This window comes from Aquarana catesbeiana, linkage group LG01 (assembly GCF_042186555.1).
Source record: "Aquarana catesbeiana isolate 2022-GZ linkage group LG01, ASM4218655v1, whole genome shotgun sequence".
NCBI classification, from domain to species: Eukaryota; Metazoa; Chordata; class Amphibia; order Anura; family Ranidae; genus Aquarana; species Aquarana catesbeiana.
In genome coordinates this window covers 733,124,362-733,139,937 of record NC_133324.1, presented here as the reverse complement: position 1 = coordinate 733,139,937, position 15,576 = coordinate 733,124,362, and the positions used below count along the sequence as shown (strand labels likewise).

Genomic DNA, 15,576 nt, shown 5'->3' with positions numbered 1-15,576 from the left:
AAGCAAGTGCTCAAATTCGCAAAATGGATGTTTTATTCGTGCTGCCAGAGGGTCCCAATAGAGGACAGGCAGCGTCAAAAGCTACCATTTCTAAATGGATTTGACAATTGATTATTCAAGCTTACGGTTTGAAACAGAAGATTCCTCCATTTCAGATCAAGGCACATTCCACAAGGGCTATTGGTGCTTCTTGGGCAGTGCATCACCGGGCCTCTATGGCTCAAATCTGCAAGGCCGCAACCTGGTCTAAAGTCCATACATTCACCAGATTTTATCAGGTGGATGTGAGAAGGCATGAGGATATCGCCTTTGGGCGTAGTGTGTTGCAGGCAGCGGTACAGGATCCTCAGGTCTGATTGCACCCTACTTGGTTGTGGTTCCCCTCCCCTCAGATAGCATTGCTCTGGGGCATCCCATCAGTAATTACTGAGGCTCTGTGTCCCGTGATGTATGAGAAAGAAAATAGGATTTTTTATAACGGCTTACCTGTAAAATCCTTTTCTTTCAATGTACATCACGGGACACAGAGGTCCTGCCCCTCTTCTAATACACTTATATTGCTTTGCTACAAAACTGAGGTATCCCTGTAAGAGGAGGGATTATATAGGGGGTTGAACTTCCTGGTTAGGGTGTGCCAGTGTCCAATCGCCTAGTGATACCCTATATAACCCATCAGTAATTACTGAGGCTCTGTGTCCCGTGATGTACATCGAAAGAAAAGGATTTTACAGGTTAGCTGTTATAAAAAATCCAATTTTTTTTTTTGTCTGTATAATAATATCAGTAAGCATTGTTAATGTTGTACATTTCGGATACAGGCTAGGTTTTCGAGATGAGGCAGCTGATTATTTCTACAAAGCCTTGAAGCTTAACCCAGACAGTGCTGACGCCAAAGAAAATTTCCATCGCGTAGCCAACTGGTTGGTGGAACGCTGGCATTTCATTATGCTTAATGACAAGAAGAGGAACCTGATGTATCGGAGAGCTATTGAAAAGGCCATACAAGCTGGCTGCAGATCTGTGCTGGATATTGGCACTGGTACCGGAATTCTAAGGTTTTTCTAAAATATATTGGCATTTTATTGATTTGTGTCTAAAGGGGTTTGTGGGAAATGTCTGTGTGATGGTCTTTTCATCCTTCTCACTGTTTCTGTTTTTATTGGGACAGGAAGCTTTATAATCTTGATCTTAAAAGAAAATGCCTGTAACAGACATTTTCTTCCATATCCTTCTCATGCCCACAAAATAGGTCCTTTGTTGCTCTGCTATTTGACAATCAGCAGCAGAGGAAGGTTTATTTTTACCACAAAGCAGTGTTTAGACAATTATTTTTCACCATTTTTTTGCCAAATGACAGAAATCACCAGTTAACAGCCTGTGCCTCTTTAGGTTCCATCCTCTTTACTATTGCTACAGCTGGTAATATTGGCCTGATCACACTAATGAAACATAGCCCACCTTCCAAACGTGTCAACTGCTTTCAGCAAAAGGGGAACGTAACATGATAGAAATATTAAAGTAGACATTGCTGACTGTTTTATAAGTTGCAAGTTCACAGGGCAGTAGCCTTATCCTGTAGCTTCAGTACATAGTGAGTTACTGAGACACATCAAATATGCAACCAAGTTCCTTTTCTTCCCCCACTTGCTTTCTCCATTGCCTATTGCAGAATAGCAAGTAAGGTATGACCATGCCATTTCGGTGTTATTGAATAAACAAATTAAGTAAATTTATTTAGAATGGTAGCAAGAAAGTCCAGTCGGAGACCATTCAAAACAGGATCCAGTTTAAAGGACTATGTTACTAATTGTATGTATTTTGTGTGGTTTCCAACTGGACTCTCGGCTGGATTAGTTTTTTTTTTTTTGTTTTTTGTGTTTGTTTTTTTTTTTTTTTTTTTTTGGGGAGGGCTTAAAAGTCATCTGAGTGTAATATATTTTTCTTTATGTATCCCTGTCTTTTTTTTTTTTTTTTTTTTTTTTTTTTCCTTTTTAGCATGTTTGCAAAAAGAGGGGGTGCTCCTCATGTTTATGCTTGCGAGCTCTCCAGAACAATGTATAACCTGGCTCGTGAGGTGGTGGCAGCCAATCAAATGCAAGAGGAGATCAAGCTCCTGAACATGAAGTCTCATGATATTCAAGTCCCCGAACACATCCCTGAAAAGTATGTGAAAGATACTGCCACAGGAAGCAGCATGTAGTCTGCAATAGGAACTCTGTATGTTGCCACAGAACAACCAATCAGATTCAGACTTTTATTCATTTAACTGTCGTTTTCAATGCAAGTTTGAACCTGATTGGTAATAGACAGTTCTTAATTCAGAAACTTTGACAATGTAAGCCCCACATTCAAAACTGGTGGACTTTGCATTTAAAATGCTTTTTAAGCTTCCTGTTTCTTGTTCACAGTGGATGGCATGAATATGTATATGGTAACTATAACGTCTTTGATTATTTAGGATTCAGGTGAGGAGAAGCCAAATTATAAAAAGATCTTAAACTGGCTGATTTTAAAGTTTTGTTTTTTTTTTAACTTTAGAGAAAACTTTTTGGATATAATGGAGAACGGGTAAAGGATAAGTTCACCTTTTATAAAAATGTGTGTGTGTATATATGTGTGTAATAAATATAAATATATATATATTTATATTTATATTATACATTTTTTTTTTTTGTTTTTTTTTTTTTTTTGCATCTTAAAAAAAATGTATTTATTTTAATTTTTTTTTTACTAGGAGTCTGTAAGCCATTGCAATTCAGGACTCTTGTAGACTGTCAGTGTGTGCTCGTACCTCATACGGCAGACAGTTACACAGTGACAGGAAGGATCAATTGATTACCTAGATAGCTCAACAGTGCTCTGGTAGTTCCATGACAAGCGGTCATCGACAAAGGCTGTCGGTTCTTGTAGTTCTCCCATTTACAGAACTGCATGGCCGTGTGGGTTTTTTTTTTCTAAATTGTGACAGCAGGTGCAGGGGGAAGATCCGCCCGATACCACCGATACCACAACGGGGCATTTGGGCAGGGTGGGGGGCATTGCTGCTGAATACTGGTGTAGCATGTTAGAAAAGGTGAACTTATCCTTTAAGCTGGGTTCACATCCAAGCCGCATGCGGCTCACAGCAGGGGTCTGGTGCGTCCCCGTTCACCGTTTCAGGTCCGATTTTAGCCCAAATTTTTAGCTGAATTCGGACCTGAAACGGACCAAAAGATGCACAGGACCTGATGCAAATTGGCACCGGAGCCGCAGCGAAGATATGTGAACTGGCTTCATAGACAGCTGGTCACAACCTCCTGCTATTGCGAATTGGATGCGGAGGAATCCACATCCAATTCGCACTAGTGTGAACCCAGCCTTAAACTATAAATCAGATTGTTATACTGGTGTCCTGTTAGGGAGATTTCCATTCACTTCTTGTTCTGGTAACCATAGCAGTTTTCCAGTTTAAGTGGAGTTGGGCTTTAAGGAGGCTGTTAAGGAAGTATTGTACAAAGTGCAGTAATGCCTCCAGTCAGCTATCATTTTTATTGGTATAACTGCCTTGAATTGTAGAAACGTACAACTTGGTCCCTGAAAACTGTATGTGATCAGTGCATTTTGTCCCACTTTTTAATTAAGATTGGATGTCATTTAAACAATGTGAAGCTCTCAGTGCTTAGCAGAAACTGGTCATAAAACATGGTTGCCATTGCTGACCTCCTGTTAGCCGTAGGCTGGCCATAGACAGATCGAAATTCGACCAGTTCAACAGGAAACCTCCAGGCTGAGAAACCTCCTGCTGTCCAGAATACAATAGTGCAGTGGGAGGGATCCCCCCCCCCCCCCAACACATTTTGTGTTGATTGGAGAATCAAGCAATTTTTCTTTCCCTTATAACCTGTGGTTGAGGAAAGAAAATTGTATGATGTATGGCCTGCTTTACTCTCATGTCAGATTCCCTGAGCCTACTCTCATGTCAGATTTAAAGAAGTACAGCCAAAGTTTGTTTAGCTGTACTTCTCCTGTGGATCACAGGAGTGCAGTTCGTTCTCCACTCCTATGATCCATTTTTGGCTGACGTTACAGAGTCGGTCCAGGCTGGAGAACGTTTGTGACCATATGGTCAAGATCTGCACAGAACCCTGGAAAGGCACCTGGCTTATCCTCTCAGTGAGAGCCTGAGTCAGCTGCTCCTGCTCCCTCCACAGCCCAGCGCTCCAGTGAGTGTGGTGGGGGCAGAGCAGACAGCAGTGACTGACAGTCACCAGCTTTCTGCTCAAGGAGCTCTTGAGAACTGAGCGATCAGCGGTGTTTGCTCGGTTCTCATCCTTACAGCCATAAGGGGACAGATACAGCATCGGAGCGATGCTGCATCCACCAAGGTAAGCATGATTTAAAAAAAAAAAAAAACTTTAACTGTTTATTGCCTGTTGTTTTTTTATATTGTTGTGGTGTAATATGCTGTATCTTTAGCACCTGTTGTGATGCTGTGCAGAATAAAGGTGAGTACACCCTTTCAATTTTTTTTTTTTTTTTTCAACCAGCGGGTTAAACAAAAAAAAAAAACCTGACAGATTGCTGCATTAACACAAGCAAAGTTGATGTAGTGATCTCTCCTGCTGATACAATTTGGGGTTAATTTACTAAAACTGGAGAGTGCAAAATCTGATGCTGCTTAGAAGCTGATTGGCTACCATGTACAGCTGCACCAGATTTTGCACTCTCCAGTTTTAATAAATCAACCACTGTTTTTTATCTCACCCCCCTTCTCCACCAGAATACACTGAATGGCTTTCACAGCCATTTGCTGGGAGCGCCGATCTAATGCGTTCGACATAACATTAGACTGTTAAGCCCCATACACACTCTCAGATTTTCTGCTGATTTTTGTCTTCAGATTTACCAAAACCATGTAGTGCAAGGGCCTGCCTGATTGCATACAAATTGAAACTCCTAAGGTTTGACCTCATATTATATGGTTTTGGTAAATCTGAAGGAAAAAATCAGCAGAAAATCTGATAGCGTGTATGGGGCTTTAGCCCGGGTTCACACCTATGCGAATTAGATGTGCGTTTCCCCACATCTAATTCGCATAGTAGGGTTTCACATATCTCCGGGGCGGCTGCAGGGCGCACTGCACAAAAACGCTGTGCGTCTTTGGCTCCGTTTCAGGGCCGAATTCAGGCATAGAATCGGTCCTGATTCTTCCCTGAACTGGGGAACAGGGACGCACAGCGCTCCTGTGCGATCTGCAGCCCGTTTATAGTGTGAACCCGGGCTCAGACTGGCTTCTATAGAACAGGCAGCTGTACACATTTACTGAAAGTAACCAGCTGGTTTTTGGCCAGTGCGTACCACGATTAACGATCACACAAACCAGACTAGGAAGAGCCCAGTTAAGGTCACATGCTCAATGCTCTTCCCTGTGGCTGAACTGTTAGCGCAGATTCACAGGCAGCTGACACCTCTGTTTTGTAGCCATAATCCTTATATTTTATTTAGTCTCTCAGTTTAAAAAAAAAAATCACTTCTGCATTTCGACACGTCCAAGTGATACTGTATGATCGCGGCTGTGATTAGGAGATGGGTGAATTGTGTAAGAAATGTGTTGGTTACGGAGTTGTTCTTTTATTTTATGGGTGCAGATGTTGTGTTTGTGCTGTTATTTACACTTTTGGTCTTCTTCAGGGTTTCACTTGTTGTCACAGAAACTGTGGATGCTGGTTTGTTTGGTGAAGGTATTCTGGAAACTCTAATTCATGCCTGGAAAAACTTACTTTTAGAACCAAAGGTTAGCAAATTAAATATTACTTTCCCAAAGTGCTTCCAATAAAGGTGTTGGAGAGGTCCTATTATTACGCTACTCCTTACTTGGTATAACATCTTTGTCTGAATTGATTTCATACAAGTTTCTTTTTTTTATTCTTCTCAGCACAAAGACTTGGACTGTAAGACATATGGACAAGTCATACCTGCCGGTGCTGTTGTATTTGGAATGGCTGTGGAATGCCAGGAGATACGTAGACATCACAGGTGGGCATCACTGGTCACTTTTTATTATGCTTAAAAAAAAAAAAAAAGGCATCATAATGCACAAGCGATATGAGCGAATTCAGTTTTTACCTTTGCTGATTAGTAGAAGTAAAACCACAACAACTATGTGTGCTTATTGCTATTAATGTATTTATTTATTTATTTTTTGGAAATGCCTCAGAAAAGATGGGGACACTACTTCTAGAACATAGTTGTTGGTACTTAAAGCGATTTGTAAAGGGGGTTTTAAGAAAAACAAACATCTCTAACTACCTGCTCTGTGCAAAGGAATTGCAGCCCCAAACTTCCTCTTCTCGGGTCCCCCGCCGTCGCTCCTGGCCCCTCCTCTCTGTCCAGCACCCCAACAGGAAGCCACATCTCATGGGAGCACTCGTGCAATGGTCACTCCTGAATCCCGCTGCTGTATCCATTGACACAAACAAAGGGTCACTGGCTTTGATTGACAGCACTGGGAGCCAGGAGCTGGTGCAAAGCCAGTGAGATACAGAAGTGATGGGAGAGAAGAGCTGCAAACGTGCACAGATGGGAATGCATTAAGGTAAAAAAATGTTCAGGCTTTAGAACACCTTTAAAGCTGAACTCCAGCCAGTCAGCTAAATAGGGAGATGAAATACATATGAGAACTGCTTTACCTGCCAATAGATTTGTATTTCTGTACATCCAGTTCTGAGATTTACACAGTTCTGTCCAAACTCCTGACTTTTCTCTATTGCAAATAGTACAATTAGGTCGTTTCCCTCCCCCCAGCCTGTGACTAAACAGTGAGAGGTAAAGCGGTAGACTGATGAGTTCATCTTTGTCTCTTTTTCTCCTTCATCCTGTTGACCTTTTTTCTGGTAGAGCAGCAGCACAAAACACAGCAGAGCTCAGTCTGCTATACATGGTATTGTAAGAGATTGATTCCAAATGATATTCAAGTACTTATACTAGCTGCTTTTTAACCACTTCAGCCCCAGAAGATTTGGCTGCTCAATGACCAATCAGTTTTTGCGATATGGCACTGCGTCGCTTTAACAATTGCGCGGTTGTGCGATGCTGTACCCACAAATAGAGGTTTTTTTTGGTGGTATTTGATCACCCCTGCGGTTTTTATTTTTTGCGCTATAAACAAAAGAAGAGCGTCAATTTTGAAAAAAACACTATCTTTTTCTTTTTGCTATAAAAAATATTTTTTTCAAAAAAACTAATTTTTTCCTCAGTTTAGGCTGATATGTATTCTTCTACATATTATTGGTAATAAAAATCGCAATAAGCCTATATTAATTGGTTTGCGCAAAGGTTATAGCGTCTACAAAATAGGGGATAGATTTATGGCATTTTTATTATTATTTTTTTTACTAGTAATGGCGGCGATCCTGTGTTTTTTTTTTTTTTTTTTTTTTTTTTTTTTCGGGACTGTGATATTGCGGCAGACAAATTGGACACTTTTTTGACACTTTTGACACATTTTTTGGACCATTGACAATTATACAGCGATCAGTGCTATAAAAATGTACTGATTACAGGAAAAGGGTTAACTGTGTTCCCTAGGTGTGTTCTAACTGTAGGGAGGATGGTACTGTCTAGGATCAGAGAGAGATCGGTGTTCATACAAGGTATGAACACATGATCTGTCTCCTCTCCCCTGAGAGGGAACCGGGATCTGTGTGTTTACACACAGATCCCAGTTCTCGCTCTGTCATAGCGCCCGCCGGGCACTCGCATCAACTGTGGGCGCGCGCCCCTAGTGGCCAAAAGGCGAAGCGACGCAAGGTAACGTTGTTTTGCCCAGCCTTGCCATTCTGCCGCAGTAAAACTGCGGCGGCTGGTTGGCAACCACTTAAGTATGAATACTCCTTGGCTGGGTTCACACCTATGCGAATTAGATGCGGCTATCCTCACATCCAATTTGCATGACTGGAGATTGTGACCGGCTCTCTATGGAGCCAATTCGCATATCTCCGGGGCAGCTTGCTGTGCGCCTTTGGCTCAGTTTCAGGTCCAAATTCGGGCAAAAATGTGGCCCTGATTTGTCTCTGGAACAGAGAACAGGGATGCACCGGACCCCTGCTGCGAGCCGCATTCATCGGAGGTGTGAACCCAGCCTCAAGGATTTTGTTTAAAAAAAAAAAAAAAACATAACTGCGTTATTTTGTTTTTCTTATCTGCCTTGAGTTCAAATGATTGAAAATAACTAAAAGTAATGTAGTGGATTCTAGAAAGGCACTATATGATTTTGGCTTATGCCTGTGTGCTTCGGCCCTGAGGAAAAACTTCAGGAAACATGACCCTGGCCTCATGGCTCCCAAAGAACAGTGTATCACTAAGTGGTGAACATAGATAAAATAAAAAAAAAAAAAAAAAAAGACAGGTTCCCTTTCCCTTTTTATTGATGAGAACAGAGGGGCAATTATACCCTGCCACAAAAAAAGACTTTAGTGCAGCAATTATTATTGCATCCTGGTAATTTGGTGGCATCAGCCATGCAGGTAAAAAAAATCGGCTACACTCCCCACAGTGCTTAACCAGTGCCACAAGTAGGTGTTTGTTGGGACTGTAGCGGATAACGCCTTGCAATACCAAGATGAAGAAGCAAGAAGTTGCCAGCATTCTAGGAATATTTTTTTCTTTCACTTTCCTATTTGTAAAATTAAATAAATATCCAGTGTTTCAAGGCCTCATATGGTCCCTTACTCAAGGCCACCTAGTGACAAAGGACCGTTCGTTCTTGTATGCTACCTGTTCAACCACGGACAAAGGCCGCTGAGATGTCTGTATTACAAGATTCTGGGACTTGTTACTTTCCTTCCAACTCCGTTATTGAATTGAAGTGCACAAAAAATAAGATTTATGTCTCTTGAATAGAGAAAAAGAAGTGATCTGGTCAAGTACCTGCCATTATTCGAGCTGTTGTTTTTCATAATACATCTCATAAAAAATGAACAAGTATGCAACAAAGTATTTATAACTTTCTACAGAATGAGAATCCTGTTTTTAATATCTCTTAGATTGTTTGTGAATGAGGTTGCTGGAGTGAAGCTCGAAATGCAGTTTTCCAGTCCTGTACACCGCAGTCATAAGAATGATGATGTAGCAGAACCGTATTCTTCAGAAAAAATGAGCAGAGTGCCTGGAGGATATAAAGCACTGAGTCAACCATTCCAGGCATTGACAGTGGACTTCAACAGCCTGCAGGTAATAGCCCCTGATGACTATTCTATTTTTTTTCTTAAAGAGATCTGGGACCGAGGGTTACAGCTGATCAGGCACTGTGTGCCGTTTGTTTAGATCTGTACTAGCAAAAGTGTGCCTGCCTGTTAAACGGGGAATATGAATGTGCAGCAAGTGAAGCACATGATTGTACAGTGTGGCAGCGAGTGAGAGAGTGCATGTCAGGGCAGTGAGTGGGGAAGTGCATGTTGGTGTAGGGGGCATCTGTGCAGTGGCAGCGAATGAGCACAGTGCACATCAGTACAGTGTTGATGAGTGGTATTAGTGGTCATTGATGCAGTGACAGTGAGTGGGAGTAGTGTTGCAAATGGGCGAAGAGTGCATTGTTGCAGTAGCGATGAGTTGTTTTAGTGCTCATTTGTACTGTGGTGGCAAGTGGATGTAGTGTACATCTATGTGGTGGCAGTAAGTATTGAAATGCACGTGGGTGCAGTTGCAAGGAGTAGGCACAGTGCATGTTGGTGCAGTGGTGGGAAGTGGGTGTAATGCAAGTAACTGGGGGAGGGGTGGGGGTTGGGCAGGGAAGACAGGAGGAGAATTTAGTCCAAGCAGTGTGCAGAGAAATGAGAAGCTGTGTGGATGGCAGGAGGGAATAGGGTGAAACTGAGATGGGGGGTCGTTTAAAAAAAAAAAAAAAAAAAAAGAGCGTAGGTAAAAGGAGTCCAGTGTGTGTGCAGAGGAGCTAGACACACCGTATACAACTAGTACAGAGGGTTGCTGACACTCTGGCAATTGCTGGTGACTTCTTCAGCGGAGAACCGATGGTGACGCTGGGGGTCTATCGGCTGGGGCAGTTTTTGTTTGTACGAATTCGAGACACCCCTGCCACGCATGCAATAGCTTCAGCAATGCCATGTTTTTCCTATAAATCCTCCTCAACAGCCGCCATTGCAAGGAACCAGCACCAGCTTATTGAAGTCTATATTTTATTAAACTTTAGTGGTTACATTTCTACGCAAAGTCCCGTGAAGCTGAAAAAACGTAAACTGGATTATTTTTTTACAATAACTATAGGAATAAATGCTGTTAAATACAAAACCTTATAAAGTTTAAAAAAAATAAATACAAAAATAAATAAAAAAACAGACCTCAGGGGAAATGTGCCATTGATTGCTGAAATCAACCTACGTGTAATTTTAGGGTTTTTTTTCTCTTTCTTGTTCATTAAGGGACGCAGGAATTCAGGCGGTTGAGTTTACTCATGACTTCAGGAAAATTAGACACTGGCAAACAAAATTGGCCAGCCCAGTATAACCCCTCCTACTTGCACCATACCTCACCTTGTGTCCTAGGAGACCATGGATGTCGTTCTCCTTCCTTTTTTTTTTTTGTTCCTTCCTTTCTCAGCTGGAAGCACCTGCATCTGTAGGTGTTCCAAAACCTGTGTCACAGATGGGGAACGTCAGATGTGGACCTCTGTACTAGCTGTCTAGGTTCAACAATAAAACAGGACAGGTTTGTTTACAGGCACAGGGATCCTCCAATGGACGCAGTGGGTGGCTCAGTGGGATCAGTACACCTTGATCTATGCCTTTTTTGCTCCACTGAAACCCCTGCCTTATTTGCTTAACAGGATCAAGTTGGAGGTCATTCTGGTGATTCTCATAGCTCTAAACTGGCTTGGGCGGATACAATAATCTGATTAGACTCCTGGTAAATGCTGCATAGGCTCTTCCAGCTTGTCTGGATCTTCTGTCTCGAGGACCAATTTACATACCAATTTTCATATTTCATAGTTGCTGGTTTTTGCTGGTTTTAACAGCATGGCAGTTGAGACCCAGATTCCGAGATTGGGCATCCTTAAATTGGTGATTCCTACAATGTTAAAATCTAGGAAGTCTACTTCCCGCAAGGTCTATCAGTGCACGTGGAAGACATTTTTCTGTGTGAGACAAAGAGGTTGATTTACTAAAGGCAAATATATTGTGCTTTTGCTCTAGATCTGAGGGGAAGCTCTGCTAGTTTCTATCATCCAATCATGTACAAACAAAAATGCTGTGTTTTATTTTCCTTGCATGTGATTAAGTATTCTTTTCAAAGTGGAACTTTACTTCATTTACTAAGCTTTGGAGCAAGTGCACTTGCAGTGCACAGTATATTTTGCACAGCCCCAAAGAACTTTCACCCCAGGAAATTCCTTGTTACAGATGGGCCTGGAACAGCATTTGGCTCTGAGTTCTATCAAAGGTCAGGCCCCTGTGCTTGCAAAGTTATTCAGAGACAGCTGGCTTCCCATTCCTTGGTCAGGACGTTTGTGCAGGATCGCTCCCTGTATGTTCTCCCATGACCTTATGGGATTTCAGTTTCAATATCATTTCAGTATCTCCAATCGGAGATATCAGGCTGTCCATTCTCTGCACAAGGTTGCATTTCTTGTTGGCATCACCTTGGCTTTGCAAGTAATTGAACTTGGAAGCCTTTTTATGTATTAAAACACTTTCTCTAAGCGTCTTCCAGGAAAGCCCATGAGACCTGGGGCTCCTCCTACCAAGATAGGAAACACGTTAACCCCCACCAGATAAAAGGGCGGTCCTCCAGGCCCCATGTCAGTATTAGTGTTTCCTCAGGACGAGGGGGGGGGTAACATGTTTCCTGGAACTGGTTCCCCTAGGTCTCATGAGCATGGCTCCTGTGGCGTATTGGTGGCACATCCACCAGGGGAGTAGGCTTGTGGCTGCTGTCCCTGCTTCTCAGTGCATGGGGAATGCCAGCACTGCGGTGTACGTCAGAGCTCTGCTCCGCAAGCCGCATTTCTCTCCCTGTTAAACAGCGTGGCTGGAGTGTGCAGGGGAAGAGAGGAAGCCGTGCGCGTGAAGGGGCGGAACTTATGCATTCCAAGCTGGCCCACAGGAAGTACCCGGTGGGGTCACTTCTGGGGAGTGTGACGTCATCAGTGGGCACCGGAGACGCTAGTTCCTGTCTCCAAATGGCGCGAACAGGGACGCTGGGAAGCTGGTGTTTAAAAGAGTGAAACCCAGCAGAGGCTGCGGACCACTACAGGGTTGGGATGGACTCCTCTGCAATACCTGCACAGGCAGCGGAAGCAGGCCCTAACACCAGCACCTCACAGGTAAGCCTGAAGTGTATTTTACTTACTTGCACATCCTGTGAGTGTTCTCCCATTGTAACCAGTAGGGACTAGGTGAAGGGGGGGCACATTTTTTTCCTTTCCTACTGCAGAGGGAGTTATTGAGTGTAGGTGGCATAAAATTTATTGGGGTCATTTTGTTTTCTTGCAGGCCAAGACTCAGGACAAGGCCCAAGCACAGCCACCAAAAAGGAAATGTGCGGTTGCGGAAACAAATTGAGCTCCTCATGGAGCAAAGCAGTTTGCCGCACCTGTATAGACAGCCTAGTTAAGGATGACCTGGTAGTCTTCTGTCAGAAAATGCTGACTTCTTTTAGAGATGAGCTTACGTCTATGTTTAGCTTTTTTTCAAAATCTAATTGATAGGTGTCACGGAACGCCCCACACTCCGCTTGAGTGCTTCCGTCATATACCGCTTCCTAAGTTCTGGAACACGAGTCCAATGGATCTGGCTATAGGAACCCCAAGAACTAGACAACACCAGTCTTGGAGTACATCAGAACTGTCTTTATTTTTAGATCTCACAGACCTTTATACAGCAGGGATGACTCAAAGCTAACCTAATTAACATGACCTAATTTACTACAAAATGTACCCAGACCAGATGACAGTCTTGTGGGCACCGAGCTTCACACATTAATACAATTAACAATACAAACAACAATCTCCCCCCTCCTCCGCCTAGACCATTCGTCTATTAGCCAGTGCTGGTGGCTAATGTGATCAGCTCTCTCAATTAACATAAACACATGTTGATAACACCAGCATCTCCTCACAGGATGTGTCCCAACAGAATGAATCAGTCTTATCAGCAGGGGGCTGCTGGAGGAATCCCCCCTCCCTCTTCAGGGACACAACTATACAGTAAGGAGTCCCCATACAATATATACATGACTGAGTCCGATTAATACAGTTCAGACTGGATTTCTCATTCACCTCAAATGCTAGGGCCCATAATCGGTGGGCAACAGGCTTGCATACAGTCCTCTCCAACAGCCTCCGCTCTGGCCATGCCCGTGACAATAGGATTCAAGTTCCCGCAGAGGGTCCATCTCCAGTTAGGACTTCAGCCGCTCCTAGCGCTCCACAGCAGAGTGCAGAGAGTGAAGACTCTTGAGGCTGAAGCCGGATCTGCCCAGCCTTCTCCGGAAGAATCGGGGTCAGATACAGGGCCCAGGGATAAAGAATCTGCAAGGGGCTTGAGGTATAAGTTTTCATTGGAAGATGTAGATGACTTATTAAAGGCTATCTATACGACACTTGATATAGAAGAGGAGAAGGTACAATTGTCTAAACATGACCTTATGTACAAAGGTTTGCATAAGAAAAAGGCTAGAGTTTTTTTCCCATGCATAGTTTCCTTCTTTATACTATCAAGCTGGAGTGTGAAAATCCAGAGAGAAAACTTTTCTTTTCCAATAACCTTAAAAGAAGATTTCCATTTTGAAGAGGACACAGCACAGCCATGGAACAAAAATCCCAAGTTAGACGCAAGTTCAAACACACTTGTTGGCAGGTACCTCTACCAAAAGTTATTAGCGGATCTCCAGACTGTACAGGACTTCCTTCAATCTCTAGACTGGTTAATAAACAAAGAAGTCTTTCTTGATTCTGGCCCAGAAAGTGACATATCTGGGGTACGAATTTTGCTCAGTAGACCAAAAAGTTTTTCTCCTGCAGTAAAAGGTCTCAAAAATTATGCAAACAGCGTCAGCCTTACAGACCAATCAATTGGTCTCGCTGAGAGAGGTTTCAAGAGCAGTGGGGGTCTCATGACCGCTTGCTTTTCCGCAGTGCCATGCGCAGATTTCATCAACGCCCATTACAGCTGTTTCTACTAAGGAACTGGAATCAAGAGTCTTGTTAACCTCTAGGGTAAAAAGAAGCTTGTGGTGGTGGAGGACACACCTGCACCTAACAAGAGGTCTACCATGGTCCATTCCTATATCCGAGAGGATCACAACGGATGCGAGTTCCTGGGGATGGGGAGCCCACCTCAGCAACAAAATGGCACAGGGAGAATGGTCCTCCAAGGGAAGCAAGAGCTTCATCGAATCAGAGAGAGCTTCTAACCGTTCAGAGAGCTTTGCAGGCATTTTGGGTGGAAATCAGGGGTCACAATCTCCAGATTCTATACAATATCGCTACGGTTGCGTATCTCAACAAACAGGGAGGTACGAGGAGTCAGGTACTTCAGTCTGTAGCCCAGGAGATTTTATCATGGGCAGAAGGGAATCTAGCCTCAATTATAGCAGTGCACCTGAAGGGGACACAAAACTGTCTGGCAGATTATCTCAGCCGCTACCGGGTATGTCGATACAATTGTTGCCTTCTTTCCAAAATCTTTGCTGGTCTCACCGGCAGATGGAGATGTCCCGAAGCGGACCTGTTCGCAGATCAGAACAATCGCAAGACAGACGTTTTTTTTTTTTCTCTGCACCCAGCGGATCGATCATTGGGGATCGATGCTCTGGCGAATCTGTGGCCATTCGCCCTCTGTTACGCCTTCCCGCCGATCAGGCTAATGCCGGAAGTTTCTTCTAGAAGAAACAGATCTTATCCTAATAGCCCCTTTCTGGCCCAAGAGGCCAAGGTTTTCCCCTGTTACAGACTCTGGTCTCAGAGCCTCCACTGAGTCTTCTGAAGAGAGAAGACTTTTATTATCGCAGGGTCCAGTGTCGCACCCACAGGTGGTTTCCTTAAGCTTGATGGCCTGGTATCTGAAGAAAAGATGCTAAGCACCCAGGGGTTCTCTGACAAAGTAGTCAAGACCCTGGTAAATTGCAGAAAACTAGAGTCTAGAGCCATATATTCCATGGTTTGGAAGGAATTTTAACTCTTATCTGAAAATTAAAGATTAACTCATGATGTTCCTTCAATTTTGGAATTTTTTCAAGAGGGTGTCGACAAAGGTCTTTCAGTTGGTACCTTTTAAAGGTACAGGTGGCAGCTATCAGTGTTTTTCTCCAATTTTCTCTCTTGAAAAATCCCACTATAGGTAGATTCTTTAAATCAATTTCTAGGTCCAGGCCCGTAGTGATTAGAAGTTGTCCAACCTGGGACCTGTCCCTGGTGCTTCAAACTCTGGTAGCATTCCCTTTTGAGCCCCTAGAGGATATTTCAGTTAAGTTACTTACCTTTAAAAACAATTTTTTCTTGTGGCAATTACCTCTGCTCATGGGGTAAGTGAGTTACAGGCCCTATCAGTGAGGGAGCCTTTCCTCGCAATTTTTGAGTATCGG

At 43.2% G+C, this 15,576-nt stretch overlaps 1 protein-coding gene across 5 annotated transcripts in view; it reads left to right on the top strand.

The window, feature by feature from the left end:
• The window catches only part of PRMT9 (protein arginine methyltransferase 9), a 54,385-nt gene that overhangs the window by 19,407 nt on the left and 19,402 nt on the right, over positions 1 to 15,576 (top strand). For 3 of the 5 annotated variants that reach the window (XM_073604798.1, XM_073604783.1, XM_073604790.1), the window contains 5 exons: positions 819 to 1,055; positions 1,996 to 2,163; positions 5,671 to 5,773; positions 5,915 to 6,015; positions 9,024 to 9,210. In XM_073604798.1, the coding sequence (XP_073460899.1) occupies positions 819 to 1,055; positions 1,996 to 2,163; positions 5,671 to 5,773; positions 5,915 to 6,015; positions 9,024 to 9,210 (796 nt within the window). Of the gene's footprint in view, positions 1 to 818; positions 1,056 to 1,995; positions 2,164 to 5,670; positions 5,774 to 5,914; positions 6,016 to 9,023; positions 9,211 to 15,576 lie in introns of those variants that run through there. The other 2 variants (XM_073604805.1, XM_073604811.1) reach the window with 2 other exon arrangements.